The 23,507-nt window shown below is 43.5% G+C and overlaps 2 protein-coding genes across 5 annotated transcripts; both read right to left on the bottom strand.

The window, feature by feature from the left end:
- Positions 1-2,271: 2,271 nt before the first annotated feature.
- SPRY2 (sprouty RTK signaling antagonist 2) lies at positions 2,272-11,471 on the bottom strand. 4 transcript variants are annotated; one of them, XM_050978434.1, is made up of 3 exons: positions 10,707-10,914; positions 9,215-10,202; positions 2,272-7,362 (listed from the first exon to the last, which is right to left on the bottom strand). In XM_050978434.1, the coding sequence occupies exon 3, from the start codon at positions 7,309-7,311 to the stop codon at positions 6,376-6,378; it is 936 nt and encodes a 311-aa protein (XP_050834391.1). In that variant the 5' UTR covers positions 7,312-7,362; positions 9,215-10,202; positions 10,707-10,914; the 3' UTR covers positions 2,272-6,375. The 4 variants fall into 4 exon arrangements, with proteins under 4 accessions (XP_050834391.1, XP_009083547.1, XP_018764320.1 ...); XM_009085299.4 differs by lacking the exons at positions 9,215-10,202; positions 10,707-10,914 and adding an exon at positions 11,324-11,471; XM_018908775.3 differs by lacking the exon at positions 9,215-10,202 and having other exon boundaries at positions 10,707-10,915.
- An 8,024-nt stretch (positions 11,472-19,495) lies between these two features.
- LOC127059788 (uncharacterized) lies at positions 19,496-19,918 on the bottom strand. Its single transcript, XM_050976538.1, has one exon. The coding sequence runs from the start codon at positions 19,916-19,918 to the stop codon at positions 19,496-19,498; it is 423 nt and encodes a 140-aa protein (XP_050832495.1).
- Between the last annotated feature and the right edge of the window lie 3,589 nt (positions 19,919-23,507).

Consider the following 23,507-nt stretch of genomic DNA (forward strand, 5'->3'; position numbering starts at 1 on the left):
TGTAAGTAATGGTATTATGGGATCCTCATGCACTCGTTTTAAAGAATGAACACAGTGTTTCTTCAAAACAGAAAAGACACTGAGGCACAAAAACACATACCTGATAAACAACTGCATAATCTCTATCTGCAGAGCAGCAGAGGTAGAAGAAAGTAAACCCACTGGTGAAAGGTAAAATGCATTCAATGATTTCTGCAAGAAGGCAAGGATGCTCCTGCTTTACCTTACTATTTAATGCAGCTGCACTTAGGTTAAGTTCACAAAGTGAATTCTTGGTCCCTTAACTGCTCTACTTACATATTTCATATTGACATATACTTTGGGGGAGTGACTGTGAGGGGGGTGGGGAGAGAGGGGACGGAATCACAAAACAGTAATCCATCAATTTAGCACTCTCTCTTCAATAATTAAACAAAATTCATAAATAAAATGACCCAAAGCAAATAAAACTATATCACAGTTTCCTCGTCTTTGCAATGCTTTATGAAAGGGAAATGAGAGGGAAGAAAAACTTTTCACTTCATGCATTTGACAGTTTGTGATACAACAACTTTTATATGTGTCTTACAAGAAACAACACTTTAAGTAAATCAGTAATTAATGAAACTACACCACAGAGGAAGCTGACAAAAGTCTGAGTTGCTTTTGAGACCTAAAGCAGAACTGTGTCTATTATAGTAACAGTTTTATTAACTGTGTCTATTATAGAAACAGTTTTAGCATAACCAATTAGTGCAATTTACTTACAGTGCAACTAATTTTGAAACACAGCTTGCTATAGCCCTGATGTTTGCATTCATTTCTGAAGATGACAGTGGTAAGTTTGGTCATTTAAAGATTTTCCACCCTGGTGTGGTTTTCTGAGGTACACTTTGAGAACATCAACACATTCTTTCATCATTGAACAGAGGAACAACAACATGATTTATGACTCATTCATATACACCACTTCTAGATCAAAATAAAGTGACAGTAAAAAAGAAAAAGTAAAAAACTCCCTTTGCTCAAGGGGCTCTCTATGTCTGTAAGTTGGTGATTCTTCCTAATACACCCTTGTGTACCAACTCAGACTCTCCAAATGAAACTTGTGCCTGCAATTCCTAAATGGCACCAAGTGCTACCTCTTGTAACTTATCTCAGGCGCACCGAGTGGTTTGGTAATTATACAGCAGTCTTTCAGGAAAGCAGAGCTCCTCTGATTATACAGTTCCTTACCTTTTAGAAACAGATTATCTCCCTTGGCAAGACCATTTTAAAATGTAACTTAAACCCCTAAGTATTAAAATATCCATAAATAATCCTACATAATAGCAGACTATATTGTCAAAGCTTCTGATTATTGGTAACTTCTACTGAAATGGGAACCAACCCATTTTAGTCTAGCAATTTGAACATTTTAGCCCTAAGCTTCTGTAATCAGCATGCACATTGAAGTCAGAGGAAAAAAAAGTTTCTTACACCACATGTAAAGTGAAACTTGAGATATGTAGCACAGCCTCTGTTGCCTTATCCCAAGGTTGAAAATACTGAACTCCTACTCTGTTTCAAACAAAATCATTGCTGCTCATGTCCAAAAGCAAGTACATTGGCTCTCCACTGAAAATCTCTGTAGCAGAGGAACAGCAGCGGTTCACGCTTTTATGGTAATAACACCTCTTCCTCTTTCACCTGAAACACAGTGCCAGTGGGTTAAAACAAAGCATTCTTGAGTAATAAAATTCATAACAAAACAATGAAAATAAGATTTTTCTGAAATAGTGGATTCAAATGTCACATGAATGGAAAAAACCTTTTATCTTACTGAAAATGCAGGAAAAATTACGTGCAGCAAGGTAATCAGTTTTCTGACCTTGTTCTAAAGTTTCAGGTACAGAATACTAATGAGAATAACATGTTTAATCCTCCTCTTTCCCCTTTTGTTCTATAAGTGGTAAAAATGTATTATGTATTATTACTAGGAAAGGTCAAGGAAGGGAATAGGGACCAGAAAGAATAAATGTGAAGAGAAATAACACATAGGAGTTTCCACAGACTGAAACATGAAATATTTTTGAATTGAAAAGTACTATACATATCTGCACTTTATATGCACGTGTTTTCTGAGTCAAACCGTCCTGACTTCAATAAGACATTATTTTTTATTTATAAGATTCTAGTTTAAAATCAGATTACATGAAGAGGATATACCCAAGTATTACATGAAGAGGAAATACCCAAGTATTTTCATTGGTAAGGATTTGGTACACTTTGTCACCTGCAATCCCACATCTGGTGTGCTGTCTACCTACAATTCCAGTATGTAACTGATTTATTTAAGATGACCCAACAAGACAAATACTGACATTTTCAGCAAGACATCTATTCAATACTGTTCTTACAGACACTACTCAATTGAGCGTGCTCTCACATTCTGCCAATTTCTTTCTGGCACTCTGCTCCAGTGACTGATTGAGAAATTAGTCTCAGCAGATGAAATCATTATAACTTGCTGTACCTGCACCCATCTAGGAACATCTGAGACAAGACAGACTGTTCAAATCAATCTTTCCCAACCGTTAATTCCTAAAAATGTTCCACTGTAGAACAGAAATGCATTCTGCTCTCTTCCTGACACTGAGAAAAAGACCTAAGATTTCACTCATCACAAAAATTAATTATTTTGCATTTTACCAAAAGTGAAAATGGTAAAACAGGTAATATTGTATATTTAAATGCTGAGAGTTTAGTAATAAAGTGTAAAAAATCTATTATGTTAATCATCACAACAATTTAACTACTTCACTTCTGCACTTTGAGAATTTTTGGTTTTTGAAGACTGATTTGGTAAATCTGTTGAATGTAAATACTCACCTGAATATGATCTCAAATCCTTTAGGGACCGATTTTAATTCCATCCAAAGCACTATTTATTCTCTACTTGAATCCAAGTCTCTTTTCCTTTTTTTTCCCTATTTTATACTGCTATGATCTCTATCTCAAAAAGAAATTATAATCAAGTTTCAAATCAATAAAGAGCTAAGTAAGAAAAGAAGATCCTGAGGATATTAATAGAGGAATTTCTAAATGTCTCTAAACTTTATGTGTTTATTTGTAGCTTACATCATACAGAAAAATAATTAGAAAAAATGCTGTTTGTTTCCACTGTTACTCTAGGGTCAACTGTCAGTTCAATCCTGCAAATTTCTACACCTTAAACAAACCTTACAGAATCTGTAAGTTAACAGATCAAAACTCTGAAGCAGCAACACAACAAATGGAGCAATAATAAGGGTTTTGCACTCTCTCATTACTTCCTAGTAGTCTAAAATTGAAGTCCTATATGATGTATATCAAGAATGACTTTCATGGTTATCCTCAAAACCTGTGTATGGAAAATTTTCCTTGCTCGGACCTCCACTTTCCTATCTCAAAGGATAAAGTAGGCATGCTTTAATAACATTATCTCAATCCACTTGAAAAGCCCTCTTAATTCTTATTAAAACAATCTAATCTGCTTGAGGCAAGATTTTAGTTTTATTTAGAATACTAAACCTTATCTAATTAAGTGCAATATTAGGATGTTAACTAATATACACAAGCCAGCTTTTAAGAGTCCAGTGGGAAAAACATCAATCCATACTAACTGAAGCCTAGACCCCAGTGCCATAGTTAGCCCAACAGGCCACACTTCCCTACATCCCTGCTCCCAAGAGTCATACATCTTACCCAATTTCTGGAAATGGGCTTACCTGGGGTGGATGGGACCCACTATTTTATTCTCATTAAGAACCAAGTGGAAGGTCACAACCATTGCTCAGTGTTTAAACCAGCTTCAAATTTCACTGCCAACAAGAAGATGGTTTTCCTTTTCCCTTAGAACCTAACTAGGCAGACAGAGAACTTACTATGCTGCAGAAAGAAAACACATCCACAATTTTAGTATTGGACTTCAGCTAGGACTTTTGAGTTGCACCCACTTTGCTGTGCTGCTCAGACATCCCAGTTTTCCAGTTTCACCTTCAGCTTTCTGTAGAGTTACCTTCAACTGAAACATAAACCACTGAAAAGACTGGGCTTGCCTTCAGTTTTGTCAAGTTCATCAATCCAGTGAAAACACTGTATTTTCTGTCTACTGAAATTGGTGGGACTTGGGGTTTCCAAGATAGAGCCTAAAGATTCCCCTAATGATTGCTTTCATCAGCAAGGGGAGCCCAGGACAGTTTAAGCATAAGCACCCAACCTATTTCAAGAACTACATTCACTGAATGGAAACACATGAAGGTTATTAACCCCTTCAAGAACAAAACTGCTAAAAAACCCCATAATTAAATAATAAAAATCTCTGTTTAACAGGAGCCAAGCACAATCTCACATATACAGTCCCCTACTCAGTTACAGTATACTGATGTGCTTTAAATATGAACAAACTACTCATGTAACATAAGCTACTCTCTTTCTGGCAAATTCCACTCAGAAAGCTAAATATATACTGTTCGTCTTTGTATACCAAAGTATCCAGCCAGCTGGTGCAGAAAGTAAACCAGCTTACATTTTTCACCAGAGAGGTAAGGAAAAAAAAAAGAGAAAGAGAACAAGCACTTTTTAATTTCACTTGATGATTGATAACCAATATGCACAAACACACAGTGTAAGATTTCTGAGAACTACAGACCTATGTAAAATCATCTAAACACCAGGCCTGAGATGAAAATTAAGGGGCAAAAAGACAGAACATTTACTCAATGGTCTGGTTTTCAACTTTTAGTGAGTTCTTAATTTATTAGTAATAACTTGTTTGTCTTGGAGGGGCTTCAGAAAAGGCTGGGAGACTTTTTTTAAGCATCAGCTTAAAAATACTAACAACTATTCTTAAATGCCAGCTTAAGAAATGTATAAATAAAATCGAACATTAAGACCTCTAAACTTGGAGAGACATGCTCAGAACAGGAAATGATAGTTTGTTAATAAAGAAAGGTAAATGATTCTCTAGGCTTCCGGTGGGAAACTTGGCAGGGAAAGGATTTTGACCTCAGTGGAAGGTAACTGCCACAAATGACAAATCAAGCAACTTTCTTCTTACAAGTGAGGCAAATGTTTGACATAAGGCTGGACTGCATTCAGATCTATCATTCCCTGTGGCATACTGTTCGAACTTTAACAAATAATCCTGCAAGCTTTTTGCATTGACGGTATTAATTACATTTTTTTCCTCCTCTCTCTCTCACTGAGTAAAGCCATGCAAACCTAACATTTTTTGTGAATGATTACTTACTTCCTATTTGAAGCACAAAAGCTCATCACTTATAGAATAGGTCAAGCTTTCAGTGCCTATTAGTCCTAGTCTGGAATGAATTAATGCATTTTCCTGTGTTCATTTTCCTTTTCTCTTGTAGGAATAGTATATTGGACATTTGTGGAAAGGAAGGGAGCAAAAATCCTGCACTGTTATCAGGTGAATAAGTAAACAAGAACAAAAGAATACACTCAAAAATCTCTTTTTGGTTTCACATCAGGCTCATTGTGACTATAGCACTGTGAAGTTTGGAATTAAAAGTATCAATTCTCCCAACTCAGAACAATAAATGGGAAAAAATGACAAGTAGCCCAGTTTAATTTCAAACGTTAATATATTTTCTATTTTATAGTGAACATATGCATCATTCACCCCTTATTTGCAGCAACTATGACGTCCTCATAAAAAGGGGTGACATTTGTAAGATGCCTCTTAAAATAAATATTTCTTTTTATAAAATAATAAAACTTCAAATAAATATTCTTTACACTAAACAATATGTTGAAAAAATTAGAAAATAAAGGCTGAATTTTACTGTAACTGTACAATATACATGAAGTCCAAAGGGAAATCAAAGTCTTGTAATAGAAGGTTTCCGTAAGACAAAATACAATCTAAAAACATACTGATTGATTCACATTCTTCCGAATGTACAACATATTAGTATAATATTTTGTGACTGTGCCATGTCTTATGACAGCACTTACTTTTCACAGTTGAAAATATTATTGTATATACAAAAATATAGCACATTATCTCTGGCAGAAAACAATGAAAAAAAAGGAGTCATTTGCTAATTTACAAATTTTGCAAGTACTATTCACAAACAATAGAGTTGCCTAGGAGTGTCTGTGTTGCTTTAGCTTATGCAATATGTGGGTCACAATGTACTGCATCCCTTTTTTTCCCCCTGTATGCCACTAGCTGGATTCTAACAAGCGTATCAGTTAAGATGGCACACACACAGAAAAGCATTTCACTGCAAACAGCAAAGTCCATCCCCAACCCTTCTACTACAGTGCCAAGACCATAGCTGCTTAGTTGGTTGCATATGTACATTAAAATAATAATCCTTGTTACTTTAGTATTTCTGGCTAGTGATGCTATGTTGGCTTTTCAAAGTTCCTGGGGGGTACGCTGGGAACTTTGCAGCAAACGGTGTTGGAGTGTTTGCAGCGGCACCCAGGCCGATTTACCCGGTCGTAACAGCCCTGGCACAACTTAAGGCAACCCTTGGCTGGTAGGTAACACCACAAGCAAGGCAGAAAGAGGGACACTACACCCATGGCGGACCACCTAGTGCAGCAATGTGACTGACTGCAGGAGCAGGGGTTGTCAGCACAGTTGTCCTCGTCATCATTTGAGCAGTGATAGAAGAGGCCCTTCACACAGCAAACACAAGTCCCGTAATCAACCACGTTCTGGGCTGAGCAAAGACACTGCTTGTCACAGATCCAACACGAGGGGAGGGTCCTTGGATAAGTGCACTCCTTACACTTACACTTTCCACAGTCCTCACACCTGTAGCTGTGTGCTCCCAAGTCTTCTTTGCTCAGTGGCTTCAGCTCACTCGGCTTGAGCTCAGACTTGGGCTGCATTCGGACTATCCCATCAGCAACTGGCCCCGAAGATGATCCCAGAAGTCTTTGTTCTGACGAATTACTGCTCGTACTTGTCCTCGTACTGCTCCGTGAGCCTGTGCTGACTGTGCTGATGGACCGGGACAGAGGCGCTCGAGGAGATGCGTGCGTTTGCGTGTGCTGGATCCGGCTAAAATGACGATGCTCAGACAAGCCATGGGGCCTTTCATTTTTGGGTTGGGTTGTTACCCGAGGAGAAGACTTGACCCCCGGCCGTGGAGCCACCGTAGGGCCCTCTGTGTATTCATTAGTGTTCCGGATGGCTCTGATCTGGTCCAAGGACAAGACGTGGACCTGCTGCATCAGGACATCCCGCAGGTCAGGCTCCCCATGCGGTCTCCCACTGTCACGCCGAGCCTGTAGCAAGGGCTGCGACCCACTGCCGTGCTGAGTCTCCATCAGTGCCCAGAAGCTTGCTCACCCCGCCAGGCTTAGAACACATCTGAAATCCTGGAGCAAAAAAGAGAGGATTCACTATTGAAACAGGTCTCGTGCTCTCTCCAGCAGCTTTTCAAGCCTGCAGGACCCCACAGCACCGCAGACAATCAGGTAATGCATCAGCCATTAAAAAAAGGAGTCATGTCTGGGACAAGCACTGGCACTGGTCAGCTGAGTGACCAAATTCCCTTGGCCTGTTCTGCCTACTGCTGCGGAGAGTTTAAGGACCTTTAAGAATCCCTAGAACCTTTCCTAGGACAATGCAACTTAACTTGTGGCTCTGGAAAATCTAGGTATTACTCCTGCTGACTGAGGCTTCTCAGGCCAGCTTCTGGTTAGACCATGGCCTTTAAAGTGATTACATTTCGGCCACTTGAAGTGACACTTCTTTTCACATCAGGCTACTGAAAACCTTATACTAAAAAAAAAAAAAAAAACAAACTATCCTGCAAGTATTTAGCAAGTGTAATGTGACCTGCTGATGACAGACATATAATTCTCCAATTTTGTTTAAAACTGGATAATATTTTGGTAGGCTAGTCTCTTTACACATTAAACTTTACATGATGTAAATAGGAAATTTTAGTTTAATACCAATGGTCCCAAGAAAAACACTAAATAGCAATAAAATGTTTGAGGTTAGACATTAAATGAGTTAGTGCTACCAAAAACTTCAACAGCACAAGTAAAAATATCTCTCTCCAGTATTTTAGTGTGTGTCATACTGGTGCACACCACTGTGATTGTTATTTTAAGGCTCAAAACTACAAAAGCAATGTTACCACAGTTGTTTGGTTGTTGTTCTTTTTTTATGTAAAAAATTCCATAGACTACATTTCAAATTGTAAATATTATCAAAAGTGGCTTGTGGGATAGAGGCATGCATAACATAATCAAATAATGCCAGCATCAGAGACGTCTACTTGATTGTGAATATTACTTGAAAGGATCGTTAACTACAAAGTAGAAATGCAGACTTTAGAATTTAAATGAAAAGCCAGTAAAAGAAACAGAAGATGAGAACTTGTAAATAACTTCCACACTCAAATATGCGCAAGTTTCAAGTACTGCCCTCTAAACTAGTTAATATTTGCTCTGCCTTTATCATATCTTAAAGTGGCTCCAAAATCCAATTACCTATACAAAAATCCAGAACAATATTCTACAATTAAAACCCAAGTAGGAACCAAACTTCTTACAAGGACCACACAATGTCTTCAATTATACCTAGAAAGAGCACCATAGTGTTACTCTGTACACATCAGTTACCAACAATAATACTGTACTGCAGAATAGCAAAATATAGCCAAACAGTTTAACAAAGAGTATCTCAAGACACAGTCTTTATTCTAACATCAATGCAAAACATTTAACCTTTTAACTCCTGGCTTCCCCTCCTTCAAGTGTTTTTTCTTAAAAAAAAAAAAAAATACATATAGACAAATCTCTGACTTTCAAGAGTGACCACTTCTTTTAAATATTGCTAAATCCTGGTTTTGGACACAGGATGTATGTTACGGTGCTCCTTTCCCCCCCTGCCCACAACCCCCCCAAAAAGTCTTGCAAACTTGTCTTGAAGCATTGCTTATACTTTTTTCTTTTTTTTTTTTTTTCAAATGAAAACCTCCGCCATACCAAAGTTTCAAGCAACAGCCTAAGTAGAGGGTCACCTCCTCTGAAACTATCTGGAGATAGGAAAGAATAGAAAATAAAATGCTTTCCCCATTCTTGAGAGGAATTGGCAGCCCTATGTCTCCTCCGCGTCCAGGTTTCCACCAGCCCCAGCCAGCCTAGAGGGTACGCCGGATCAGCCCCTGCCTCTCCAGAAATGACAACCCACTGCAAAAGCAAAGCTGACCCTGACCTGAAGGCGATTCAGACGACCCCGGAATCGGTGGCGGAGCCCCCCTCCGACGCCAAGGTGGGAGCTGGAAAAGCAGCCTCCGGTCTCCGCTTCCCTCCCCGCCTCCAGCTCCGTCTCGGGCGGGGGGCGCGCAGCAGGTGGGAGGCGACAGCCCCTCGCCCGCCGGAGAGTGCAGACAACCTGGAGATAACCAGGAGACATCCTCTGGGCTGGAAGGTGGGAGGGGGCTGCTTCAGCCGCCTTATCAGAAAGTCAAACCCATGCTTCCTTTTAACTCTTCCCCCCTGCCCTCCCCCAGGAGATGCTAAAGGAGCCTCCCCTCCCGGGAAGTGCCAGGCGCCCTGCAGACGGTTCAGACAACACCTCCGGGACAGCTGGGCAAAAGGCAGATTACCCCCTCTCGCCTTGCCCTAAACACCCATTCAACTTCACAAAGCCAGCCGCTGGAAAAGCTCCTCTTATTTTACGCATATTCTGCAAATTGCCCTGACCTTCAGCCCGCCCCGCTCCGCCCCAGCCCGGAGGGACCCAGGAGGCATTTCCAGTGGGGCATCAGGCCGAGCCGGGTGCTCCCCGTTTTTTCTCCCCGTCATAGATCCGCTAACAGGACAGGATGCAAAGAACCAGCATATTTCTTTGCAAACCTACATTCCCCTGAAAAATCCTGTCGGGAGGGCACACCTCTCCCTCCTCTGACCTAGTACTTCTCCCCTTTGCATCCGCCAAGAGCAAGAGAAGCAGATTTGCCTTTTTGTGTGTGCATGTGTGTGATAACACGATTCCCCACTTCTAAGAGGCAAAGTCCACTCTCACCGAGCTCAAGTGCCAGGATTGCTAACTTTTCTTTTCTTTCAAGCTGGGCTTGGCAAAAGGGTGGGCGAGGGGGACGGGTTTCGCGTTCGACACATTTGGGGAGATTCAAAAGGCGAGGGGTTTCTCGCGTGCTGTGGAAAAATCCCGTGTACAGCTGGCCGGGGAAGGGCGAAGCCTAAAGGAGAGAAGTCCTCTGCCCGTGAATTTCTGTTTTGTGGCCGGAGCCTGTGCAAGGCACCCCCACCCCCATTCCCACCGCACACACACCAACCACCTCCTTTTCTTTCAAAGTGCTTTGAAACCCCCATTAAGGGCCGAGTGTGTGATCAGACTATGGATTAGGGCTAAAGGGACTTTACCATCGGGGTGGGGCAAAGTGACACACAAACAGCTTGCTGAAAACACCAGCAGCTTTTTTTTTTTTCTTTTTTTCCTTTTTTTTTTTTTTAATGGGGGAAGGGGGCTGTCACGAATTAAAAAAAAAATAAAAATTAAAAACCCCAAAAAAGTAAAAAATTATGGCTCTTCCTTCCCCTCCACACATGCCCTCTGCATAGAAGAACCTAGGGAAGGACTTTCCTGGTCTTACAGATCGAATTAGTTCATCACAGGAGAAGTATCTAAGCTTACACACACGCACGCACACACACTTATATATTTGTATCAGACGTGCACTCACTTCCGAATCGCACGGATCTCCTGACGCCACTAGAGACAGGCGTAAATCACGCACTGCAAGGCGGGTCGCTCCTTCTCCCCCAAGAGTGGGGCACCAACAGCCCCAACGCTCGCCAGCCCCGCTGCGCCCTCCCTTCACCTCCCCCGGGGCTTGTCGGAAACCCACGCGTGCCCAGCGAGGCAGAAGCGCGCAGGACCTCCCGTGCCCGGCCCCCCGCAGCAGCAGCACGGAGAACACGCCGGAGTTGTGGCTCCTTCAAGCGCACCCCCCGGCCCGCTCGCAGCCCCCGCAGGCATTCCGGGGCGCCCGGGCAGCCCTCCGCCCCCCGCGCAGCCTTCCGCACCCCCGGGGCACCCCGGCGGGGCACGAACGCGGCGCAGCCCGCAAACCCCGCGGAGCTCCCCCCACCCCTCCCCGGAGAGAAACCGCTCCGAAATCCCACCTCCAGCTCCTCTCTGAGAAAGGAAAGAGAAGGGAAGGGGGAGAGGGAGAACCTGTACGAATGGAAAAAGGATCGGCCTCAAACATTTCCACGAGTTTTCTTGGAGCAACCAAAGGGGGGGGGGGGGAGGAGGTTACTGAAAAGCTTGTTTTGCAAAGAAGGAAAAGGCTCTCACCGTGATCGCGGCGCTGCACCAAACCCCTCTCTCTCTTGTATTTTCTTCTTCCTGCGGTTTGCAAATAAATCCAGCCCTAAAGCAAAAAAAAATTCTTTTCCGAACTCTGCTTTAGTCCAACTTGCAAATTAGAGTAAGAATGATCACCATGTAAAAAGGAAAAAAAAGTCCCGAGCAAAGTTAGGTGCCTCTCCCCAGATCGATTATAAATTCGTGTGTGTGCGTGTGTACACTACAATAATAATCAAAACACCTCTCCGGATCGGGGTGGGTTTTCTTTGCTGCTAAAAATCACTCAGTCTTACACACACACTCTTTCTTTTTTTTTTTTTCCTCAATGAACAGGAGGCCGAATCGCCAATACCAAGTCACTTTTTTTTTTTGTTGCTGTTGCAAATTGATCAAGAGGAAAGGGAAAAGCCAAAGAAAACAAAACAAAGTGGATCTAAAATAAAATCCCAGAGCTTTCTTCCACTGAGCTCCTCCAAAAAAGCAGCTTGTGCAATGTAGCCGTTCTGCTGAGAAGCTGCTTGCTGCAGGCTCCTCTCTCCTCTCTCCCTCTTAGCTTTCTCGCTCCCTCTGCGAGCGTGTGTGTTGCAGGCAGATCTGTGGTTTGCAATCGGGGGGGTGTTTTGGGAGCGCAGCGGATTTGTGGTGGTGGTTGTTGTTGTGTGTTTGGAGGAGGTGGAGGAGGAGGAGGAGGAAGATTTGAGATCTGAGCTGTAGGGGCTCGGCGTTTTTCTGCTCGCTCGCTCTCTCCCTCTCTCTCTTTTTCTTTCCGGAGGAGGTAGGGTGATCTCTCTGCAAAAGCAGCAGTAAATGGCGTCATGTGGATCTGAGGAGGAACAGAGCAGTTGTTGTCCCAGAGGATATATCGCATCCGGTCCCAGCTCATTGGCTCTGCGGGGCTACATTCACTGGCGCTCCCAGCGCCCTGCCAGCACTCAGAGCTGCGGGAGGCATTCAAAAGGGCAGCGCTGCCGCCGCCGAGCCAGCCCGGCTGTCCCGGCCCCGGCCCCGGCCCCGGCCCCGGCCCCGGCCCCGGCCCCGGCCCCGGCCCCGGCCCCGGCTCCGGCCCCGGCCCGTCCGCGGCGCTCCCCGCGCTGCGCGGGGCGAGCGGCAGCCGCGCTGCCGGGGCCTGGCCGCAGCCTGTGCTCACGGGAGGCTGCTCCGTGCGCGGTCTCACGCCGCTCGGGCTTGCTTTTGTGCTCGTGTATTTACTCAGAGGCAGGCGGCGATAGGTTTGCAGGGAAACCCAGGGGAACTCGTTTCTCGCGGGGAGGAAGGCGCGCTCTCCCCTCCGCTGCGGGCGTTCGGAACACCCGTGTCCGAGTGCTCCTTGTTGCCTCCCACCCGTTTTTCTTAACCGAGTGGAATAAAAGTTTACACTTTCTACCCCTCCCCTCCCCCGCTTCGCCCTTTCCAGCCGCCGGTCGCCGGCCGCGCAGGGAGCAGGAAGGGTGATTACTTGGGGCATTGTCCCGCGGATTAATGCGATTAGCCGGCGCGGAGGGCGCCCCCGTGCCCGGGCGGGAGCGCGGAGCGGGGCGCGGAGCTGGGCGGAGCGGGCGGCAGGTCCCCGCGCCTCGGGCGCCTGCCCGCGGGGTGCGCCGCGTCCCTGGCACCAGCGGGGTCCCCTCGCCTGTGCTGGGGTCCTGGATGTGTGTGGGGTTTTTTTCAAATAAGTTAAAAAACCCGTGCAAAGCTCGCCCCCCAACTTTATTTTAGTCAGCTGCCATTCGTGCGGGGAACACGGTCTACGAGCAGCTCGCAAACGTGACTGTTTGTCTTCTGGGCGTTTCCTGACACGGCCACAGCTCGGTCCCTTTGGTACGAGCTGGAAGCACTGTGCCTTGGACGCGGGCATCTTGCGCCGGCACGTATCTGTACGCGTACCCCTGTCCCCAGGCAGGCACGCACCGAGCACGAATGTTCCCGTGTCACGTGTGGCACTGCTTAAAATACACACCGTGTGTAAGGAAGTAATAGCTGCGCTATTCGCATGGACAGCCCTCGGTGCAAAGCCCCAACCAGCCCTCCACTACTCGAGGCGATTTCGCAGGCACTTCCTCTCCTACACCTGCTGGTCACCGCTCCGTGGAGGGGGTGGCCATTCCCCTTAAAAACGTGTAAATAATGAGGGCTGTGTCTCACATGGACGGCCTTCGGGTTTTCGTGGTTTTACGCTCAAGTATCCGTTCTTCCACAGTAATGTTCTGAACCTGCAAACTATTTTCCCTACTTGGGTGACAGTAAGGTCAGCCGGAGTTAAACGGGGCTCGCTTCTTTCCTTTCAAGCGGCTTCCATTGCTCCCTAGCCCGCACAGAACTGCTGCAGCCCGGCCGTGCGTTCCCTCCCAACCCTGTTCGACTCCTGGCCGTCAGACGGAGCGCTCTCCCGCCGGGGCGGGGGCTGCCCCTGGGCAGGAGCCGCAGCCCGGTGTGGCTGGGTTACCCTCGGGGCTCCGGGGAGTGGCGGCGGCGCGGCCGCTCTCCCCGCCAGAGGGAGCGCGGCGCCGGGGCGGGGGGCAGCGGGTCAGGGCGGCTCCGCGGGGGCACCAGCCCCGGCGCCGGGCAGCGCCGGAGGGAGCCGCGGGCCTGCCCTGAGCTTCCCCGCGGGAGGGGACACCCAGCGGCCTGGCGTCTCCATGAGGATGCGCCTGGCAGCGACATGAGCATCCTCGGAGATGTGCCCTGTGTGTAGGCTGCGCGCTCTATGTCAACAAGCTAATCCACGGTGTTCCGCTGTGAGATACAAGTATGGGTTAAAATATCCGGGAAACAGAAAACACAATATTCCCCTCACTGTAGAAAGACAAAAATCACTTTCTCCAACATAACAAAGTCAAAAATAGGTTAAGAACTTTTTGTGAAAAAAGAAATGCACATGGGAAAGGTCTGTTAAATTATTTATCATCGTTTATATTGAGTACATAAATAGTGTTTCAAGCTGGAAAGTTCACTACACCATTTTTAAATCCTCTGATCAGTAGTGCAATCATCAGTTCCCACACCAGTTCTCAAGTACAGGTGTATACAGTTAATACAGAGAGTAGTCTCAAAGACAGATGTAAAAACAGTGAAGCTATTTTTATTTGCAGAGCCAGTCATGCGTGAAAAGTGGTGAAGCTTCAATGTGTTATAGCTCAAAAAAACACACACAAAAAAAGCGCCAAAAATAAAGCAAGAAAAAACCCCAAGAATTCAGCATCCTGGTACTGATGAGTTTGAAAGAGAAGCCTTAAACTTGCACAGATTTGTGTGCTAGCTGGCACAAAGGCAAACAATAAATAATGCACAAATCTGCAAAAAATTAAGTGTGCTCTTTTTTGTGTGTTTGCTTGTATGAGTTCATTTGGAGCTTCAGTGCTGATTTCTCAGAGTTTTTATCTGATGGTACCTTGGAACCAGCTTTTGGAGGATTTCATGAATCACTCACATTTCTTGCCGTGGAGAGTGCCTAATGCATGTGATTATGTTTCCCCTAGTGGTTTGCTCTAACCACTGCATGATTTTTGTTGTGTTTTTTGTTTTCTGGGTATTTTGTTTTTTGGTATTTTTTTTCTTTTAACCCAAGTAGGCCTGATTTTTGAGATTAGGTTCTTGAGTTTATTCTCAGCAGAGAAGTGTAACTGTTGTATATATATTTATATTTGTGTACACACCAACATACACTTATATTTGTATGTGTGTGGGTGTTGTATGTTCATGAAATATTTGAATAATAGCAATTCCAGTGGCTTCAGGTGAAAAATGGGATATATACATTTGAAAAATGTATGACATGACAGACACCCATATGAAATAGCTGAAACCTTTCTGCTTCATCCTGAAATTGTCCCATAAGGTTTTGCTTGATTCGATTTTCAGACCAGGACTGCAAAACAAGTGGTTTCTCCTTCTTTGAAAAGGGAGGACAGCTCATTCATAAGGAATTCTTCCTGCAAGGGAATGAAAGTGCACTACTTTGCTGACTTTGAGAACATTTCATGCATTATCTCATGAGTAAATGCAATGATATAGGAATATTGATTCTTCACATCCTAAAAGGACTAAGTTTGGCTGCACATTGCTTCTAATGCCCAGAAGTTCCATCAAAACTTAAACCTTTAATTGATTATCTTCCGTGTTTGTGACTCTGAATCAGCTAAAGTACATAAAGGAAATACAGAGCTTTCTAAAAGTGTAAAGCTTTTTTTGCCTACTGATATTTCATTGAGGTTCTCAGGGCAGATAAGGCCATTTAGATAAGTTGTAGAGAGAAACAGAGAAGTTAAACACACTGCACTGTAAACGGGTGGATGTACTTATAAAGAAAATTAGGTCCATGACTCACTACTGTTAGTTTTTCTTTGGCAATTTTTGTTGTAGTTTACCTGAAGGAAATCCTGGAATTCTCTTCCCTGAGAAAAGGGGGAAAATGAACATTGAGTTCTAGGAACACAGTCTGGTGGGACAAGGATCAGCAGTGTTACATGTGAAAGAACTGATACCTGCCACTCTGGTTGGGAATGCACAAGCTCCACAGCTGCTCAGAGATTTAGTCTCCTGCTTTTGGTGATGCCCAGATCTTCTCTGATTAAACTAGTATTTTCAGATCTAGCTCATGATAGACACCTTTCTTAAAGGTGATATAGGCCAGATCCTGTGTTGCTTTATCCCATCTGGTGATTGCCCCGGTATATAGAGGGACAGTTGCCAGAAGAATATTTTCTTGTTGAATACCAAATATACTTATGTAAACTTAAAGAATAAACAAATCCCTTTCCTGTACCTTCTGAAATTACACTGAAGGATACATACATTTAGTACTGGTAATATAACGTGGAGCTTTTGCTTGTAAATTGTTCTAATAAAGCTAGTAAACTCTTTGATGTGTCATTCAATGTTATTTGGTTATACTTGTGTCCTTGATAAAAATCAGCATTGGTTTTGGTTTTTTTTTTTTTGATTGAACTTTATAAACCTTTCTAGCTTATACAATGCATTTTATAATTTCTCTTCTCAAATACCTTGAGACCAAATTTTCATAAGTTGGACAATTTTGCATGGATTGGGACTATGTGAAGCTTATTTGCTAAGCTGGTATTATAGCAGGCTTTTTATGGTATATATGGTGTATTTGTTTCTGGTATGGTATTCCTCCTAATATTTTTCATTTCTTTGGTAGAAATAATCATGAGAGTGACAGCACAGACAGGCCTTGTCTGTTAGTGTTTGAAACACTGCACTTTCTAGATTCATTCAGTTAGAGGATAGATAACACTGGGCTTGACTCTACTAGAATTTTATGCAAAATCAACTGATTGTCTGTTAAAATGTTAATAAGCACTAGTTTGGGAATTCCCAAAATATTTTATAGCAGGATGCAGACATTTATATGTTGACCTGGGATTAAAGTGACTCAGAAGGAATGGAAGAGGTCAATGTTAGAAGTTATGGGAAGTTTGAAAGGAGGTTTTATGAAGAGACTTATCACATCTCTGCTGTGGTTTGCAACAGTAGTTTTCAAGTTTCTTTGGTCCGTAGACTTTTTCTGTGCTTTAGAAGAGAAAAAAAAACCAAAAAACCATAAGGGAAGTACAGACTTTTTTAGAAAATTGTAAATCATGAGACCTCCCATTTAGAAGTGGTCCATAGGAATTCACAGATCACAGTTAGAAAACCACTGATGTAGAGATACCTGAACAAGCTCTAAACTGCAGTAAGTAGCAGAAAGGTAAATGAATATCTTGGGTACTGTGAGCAGTGGAGTTGGAAAAGCCTGCTCTTCTCTGAAGTGCAAGGTAGCCTGGATGGACCTCCATGCTGTGATGGCCACTCTGCTCCCAGAACATAAGGTAGTTTTCTGCATTGGAGGCTGGAGTTCAAAAAATATTCCTAGAGATTAGCAATTGGTGACATAAATCTTGAATGTCAGTCAAGACATGTGCACAAGTCAGACTTACAGATTTTGCTGGAAACAAAAGGAAGCAGATTGAGCAAATGTTTTTAAAAAAAGTATAATGTTTATTCTGTTTACTGAGATTATTTTTATTTTCCTCAGTTGTGAAAGACTTGTGTTCATCTGAATACAAGCATAAAAGCATACAAGCACATCCTGAAAGCAGAGGTGTTGTATACAGGATAGAATAATTTCCTGGAGACTAATGAATTTGGCACAAAAAGGAAAAAAAAAAGTTTCCCTATCACTTGTCTGAAAATCAGAACACAATCAAAATAAAATAGTGTTTATATTGTTACATCAATGAAAAAAAAATTAAAAATTGTGAAATACCCTGATCCTGCTCTCAGATCTGTACTGTCTTTTCCCCTCCTGATTATAATAGCAATATCAATGACAATAATTAAACTGCTAGATATTCTATCACAGTTTTCTCCACAGATCTCAAACTAGTTTAGTTTTCAGGAGATGCACTGTCCATTTCAGAGGTGAGAAAAAACAAGGAAGAAAGAAAGAAAGAGTTAACTTATCTCAAAAGCATGGACTAGCACTTTCAAGTCCCAGTTCAGCCTCTGTGCTGTGTGCATGCTGCTTCCCATGAAGGCCCAAGGTGCTCTTTTCCTTCATAACGTCCAGTCTTTCTGCCCAAGCAAAATTTCAGAATCTGGGTCTGATAACTTTAAAAAATTATGAACTGTTAGTCAATTATCTTACTTTGAGAGGGAAGAGGACAAAATGTTTGGTTATCTAAACAAGGTTATCTCTGCAGGAGCATCCACTCCCACCCCTTGATTAAAGAGTTCCTCTAAACTCCCATCTCTGCATATGGTGTAGTTACTCCTATCTCATTTGTGGTTTTGTAATCATTGTTTCTTGTATTTTAAGCAAGTCTATTACTTTCATAAGTCCCATAGATACAAAGGCAGAAATTAACAGAGAAGCTGAATCTTGGAGCTGTTCCTCCTAAATAAGCCCCTGACTCCTTCTGGAGCCTGAGTGAAAGTCTTATGTCCTCTAGGCCAGGGAGGGAATCCAGCTGTCCAGTGCAGCTCCTAGGATGGTGTTCTAATTAATGAAAGCTAAAGGAAGCATTGGAAATTGCATTACAAACATAGACAATAAATCCACTGCATCTGACAGAATAAGCTTGCAAAATAAGCCCACTGGAAAACTTCCTTCATTCTTGAGGTTAAGTGTTTAAACCGTTTAACATATTTTAAGTTTTCTTATTGTTGCTTACTCAGAACGCCAATTTAAATTGGCATAAATTATATCCAGTCCTGACGGTTTACGTTGTGTCAAAGCAGTTGTGTTTTTGAAAGTATGTGCTGTTCAATTTTCATTTTCTTTCTTAGCTCCGTAGATTTGTTTTCTCCACAGGGACACAAATTATGGCTCTATAAAATCCGTTTCAGCTAAGGAAATTTCTGTTAGCGCCTCATTCGAAATCCCAATGTAGACAATAGAAATAAAGGCAACAACCTTTATATAGTTGAATAGCTTTTGCATCAGGTAAAGTTTGACTTTTGTGAGGACAAATTCTTTGCAGAGTTAGAGAATATATGTAAATATATGTCTGAATTAGATGTTCAATATGTAAAATTAAATGTGCAGATGGTAGATGCTGGGCCAGCAGTTGTACTTTCAGGTTTGGTCGAAGCTGGAGCTTAAGCTGCAAAGGCAAAATCTTCGTTCAGCCCAACTTCAAACCCAAGGATTCCTTCTGCAGTAAAAAGGACTAGGAGAGGGAAAGCATTTTCTCTGTGGTGAGAGGGAGGCAGGAGGGAAGAGCCTTTTGCAGAGACTCTCTCGGATTTAGCATTGCAGAGGCTGGTTCTGAAGGCAAGTCAATGAAATAGAAACGCGAATTTCCTCCGCTCTCCTTCCTGCTTCTGTCTTTGCCTGTCTCACCTTTTGAGAACCTGATTTGTATTTGTATACATGCGTGTGATCCCGATTTCATTGTTTGCCTTTTCACATAAGCACTTTCACCTACATCCCCCTTCCCTCCCCTCCCTTCCTCTCATTTGGCAGCCAGTTGGGCTTCTTCCTGCCTTGAATACCGCATTCCCTGGTTATTCAAGCTCAGTCATTAGCACCCTGTCCCCCCACTGAAATTATGAATGAAAAGCCTTGTTGTTCTTTACAAATAACTCGGGCTTCCTCAGTCAGTCAAATTCAAATGGCAGTGACTGCCAGACAAAGCGCCTGTATGATGGACAGTCCTCTCAGCAAGCCATCAAGGCACACAGGAAGTTTTTAAAGGCACAATCTAGGTAGCGCACAGCGCAGCCTGGGCGTTCCGCCGCGGGCGCGGGATGGGGAGCGGGGACGGGGATGGGGACGGGGATGAGGAGTGGGGATGGGGACGGGGATGAGGAGCGGGGATGGGGACGGGGATGAGGAGCGGGGATGGGGACGGGGATGAGGAGCGGGGATGGGGACGGGGATGGGGACGGGGGTGTGGGGCGGCCGCTGCTCTCCAGCGCCGGGGGCGGCGGCGGCGGCGGCTCGGGGCTGGCCGAGTGGCACCTCCGGCACCCTGTCCCGGCGGGGGCGGCGGGCTCGGAGAGGCGGCACAGCCCCCCGCCGCCCGCACATTGTTCGCCGGCCCCTTTCACAACGGGGGAAAAGGTAATTGACAGCCCCATTGTCCGGCCCGGCCCCCCGCGGCTTTAAAACACTCCGGGGCCCCAGTCACACGTTGTCAATGGGAGCTGTCGGAGGTGACGAGTGAAGAAGGGCTGCTCAGGAAACAGTTTGAGCCCTTCAAGTGGACAGGCCTCAGTGACTTCTCCGGCACTCCGGCTGCCACAGGCAGCCCCTTCAAAAATAACCTTAAGGCAATAAATCATACATGTTTCCTGCACTATACAAGGAACAGCTGGTTATTTTTCTGCACTTCCCCTCCCTTCCACCCCCCTCCCCCCCCGCCCTTTTTTTTTTTTTAAGCCTAAAAATTATTTAAGCACAGGAAATCAAGCATGTCAAAGTTTGGCAAAGCAGTTTGGGTGATTTAGCAATTACAACACTTCTTTCTCTATTAGCCAATCCTTGGGCTTTGACTTTTTATCTCCTCGTTTCCACTGGTTTCTGCATCTGCTCCAGTGACTGGGGTAACTCATCCCTTGTCATCCATACAGCAGGGGAAGTGATCTGCGTGGTTTGCAAGGAAGAGCTGTTCACTCTGATTCTTCTCTTTCACAGGAACTCTGTGTCCTGGAGTTCAAAAACATGTCCTCGACTTAGCCCATCGATTATATTTAGGGAATGAAAACCCTGAACCTGAGAATTAATGATGTGTCCCATTGTAGGCAAGTCTGTACCTCCATACTTTACTTAGTGCCCTTAACCATCTGGTGCAGGCAGTATTGATGCATTACCACGTGTAATGCTTCATGTATGATGTGTGTGCATAATAATATGTTGGATGCATTAAATTTTAAACACAACTACAGGTTTTTCTCCTAAGGCCTCTGCAACCTAAGGCTCTGTTGCTGCAGCTGCATCCACACGGGCCAACATTTGTGTTTGCACCAACCCCCTTTAGGAGCCCACCTGCCTGGATCTGATTTCAGCCTTGGAGCTGTCATTTCCTGCCATCACATGAGGTAGTTACTGCATGCTAACTAACTACAATCCAGATCTGTTAGACTTAGCGTTGCCATTTAGCAATGCCCAATTCTGCCAATATATTCAGTGCTTGGAACTGATGATACACTTAGGAAATAAAAAGCAGGGGTCAAATACTCTTTGCAATGTTCTGCAATGTCTGTGCATTGTGACTAAAACGTTGTATTCTAGCCAGAAATGTAACTCTTAAAAAAACTGACAGAGAAGCTGGAGGATGAAGTAAGGAGAAAATCAAACCTTTGTGAAGGTTTGGGGTCTGAAAAAATCAAGGCAAAAAAAGGAAGAACTAACTAATGTGCAGCAGCATTAAGTTCTCCTTACTCACAAGACATAGGATATATGTTCTTATTTCTTTATCATGACACCTATTAACAAGACATAAAGACACTGTTGGCTTGAGGGTGGTCAGAGGGTATTTAATTGAAAAAAATGGTCATGAGAAAGGAGGTGTGTGGCAGCAGGTTTATATCTGTGATCTGCACAGGTCACTCCACTAACTCATCCTTTCAACAACATTGCACTGGTAGGTCAGGCCATGGGAAGGAGGATTTACATATTTTTAAATTTTTGAGTATTGTTACTGTCTTTCACTTGCAGTATGATATGTTTGTATGTGTGTTAATATAATTTCATCTCCTTGTGGGTGTAATTTTAGTTCATCTCTCCACAGCACATTTCTGCTGTGGTTTAAAGGCTAAGGTAACATAGACTTGCTAAGTGCCTGAGACTAGTTTACAGGCAATTTTAGCCAAACCTTACAACATGCTGTAAGACATAGCCCTCCTAACTATCTTTTGAAATCTTATGGGAGTAAAAGCTGTTCAAAACCTCAGACCAGATGCTTTGGTAGGATCCAGCCTTTAGCTTGCAAATTACTCCAGGCAAGGATCTCCTTCCTGTTTGGCAACTTCCTAGAACACTTTTGCAGCCGGATACATAAACTGCTTATTATGTTGAGGAGAAGATACTCATCTGGGGTGATTTACCATTGCTCACTTTCATCCTCTGAGAATCCAGCACCATATGGAAGTCAGAGGTTATCCATGTCTTGCAAAGGGAACCCATGATGGAAAGTTTTTGCTGTAAAAACCTGTTTTCTTGCTTTTCTTTACTGTGACCAAGACTTACACATTCTCATATGTCACATTATACCAACTAACCTAAAGTCTGTTCACATAATGAATGTAGCAATATCTTGCTGTTTAAATGAATGACATTTTAGAACCTGCCACCTCGGGGGCTTTGACGTGTGTCTCTTGTGCTGGGGAGCAATATAAAAATGCCCAGTTAAAAAGTTTGCTATTGCCTTTGCCCAGAAGTGCAAAATGTTTGCTTAGACACCATTAAATCAGTAGAGAAAAAGAATCCCACAACCAAACAATAACTAGGACCAAAACCTCTGCTGTTCACTGACCTACACGTGGAAGAACCCTTGAAAAGCCATTATAGCATATGTATAGCCCTAGCAGAGCTGAATCCTTCACTTCTCAATTCTTCTCATCTCATTGGGAAGGCAGAAGAAAAAAATCCAATGTTTTGGAACACTGCTGGCAGAGAAACTCAATGTCAGTACTTTCCTGACAGGCTTTTCCTACTCAGCTAAGATCTTTTTTAATGGGGGATGGGAAGCAAGTATGGCAAATATTTTTCTTCCGATGTACAAACAGGTCCGTGAGCTAAGGCTGTGAATCCTGCCATATGAAAATGTGACATCAAGATGGCAGGAAAGCTGACATCATGTGCTGAAAAAGGAGTGACAGCAAGGCTGACAGAGAAGCTTAACTGGGCAGTCAAGTGTGAAGAAAGTGCAGCTGGACAGGTGTCTGTAGATGACAAGATGAGAGAAAAAAATGCCAAGAACTAGTAACTGTCAGAAGAGGGGATTAATTTAATTTATTTATATATTTATTTATATTTTTATTGCTTTCCTTATTGCCCTGGAGAACCATGCATTTTCTATGGATTGCAGTGAAGAAACTGTTCTTGCTTTTGCTTTGCCTTTGCCTCAGTCTTGCAGTCACACTCCCTTAACACTTGTTGTGAAATCTAGACTCTAATAAAGTCGAAGGGAGTTTTGCCATCAAGTTTAGGGTGGCCAGGATTTTACTCAGTTCGTAAGTCTGGCAGTGTCAGCAATGTTAGAATTGCAGAGACCAAGGTTAAATTTGACAACAGGAAGGGAATTTTTCCCACATTTCCCCCCACTCCTCTTCCCACAAGAAAGATGTAAGCCATGTTGAAAGACAGTTAATGGTCCTTAGTCAGATGCTGTAAACAGTGTGAACTTGGAAGAAAAACACCCATTCTGCAAGGTACAGGCTAAATACAGCCTGCAAACTCAATTTGTTACCTACTCCCAGGAGTAGCTGCAGGAGCAGCTTGGGAATGAATTACATAGCAAATTCATGGTTTCTGGGAAACATGGGGCTAGTTTGCATGCCAGCCCAATGGAGAACTCCATGAACACTCTAGTTTGGGCTATGTGACTCATAGGTGTTGGGGTAGAAAGCTCTTACTGGCTCTTAAAAGGAGGTATTTGCCCAGACAGCCAGAAAAAATTGGGAACTACTGATTTAGATCACAGTAAAATTTTCTTTTGAGATTCTT

This window comes from Serinus canaria, chromosome 1 (genome assembly GCF_022539315.1).
Source record: "Serinus canaria isolate serCan28SL12 chromosome 1, serCan2020, whole genome shotgun sequence".
Taxonomy (NCBI): Eukaryota; Metazoa; Chordata; class Aves; order Passeriformes; family Fringillidae; genus Serinus; species Serinus canaria.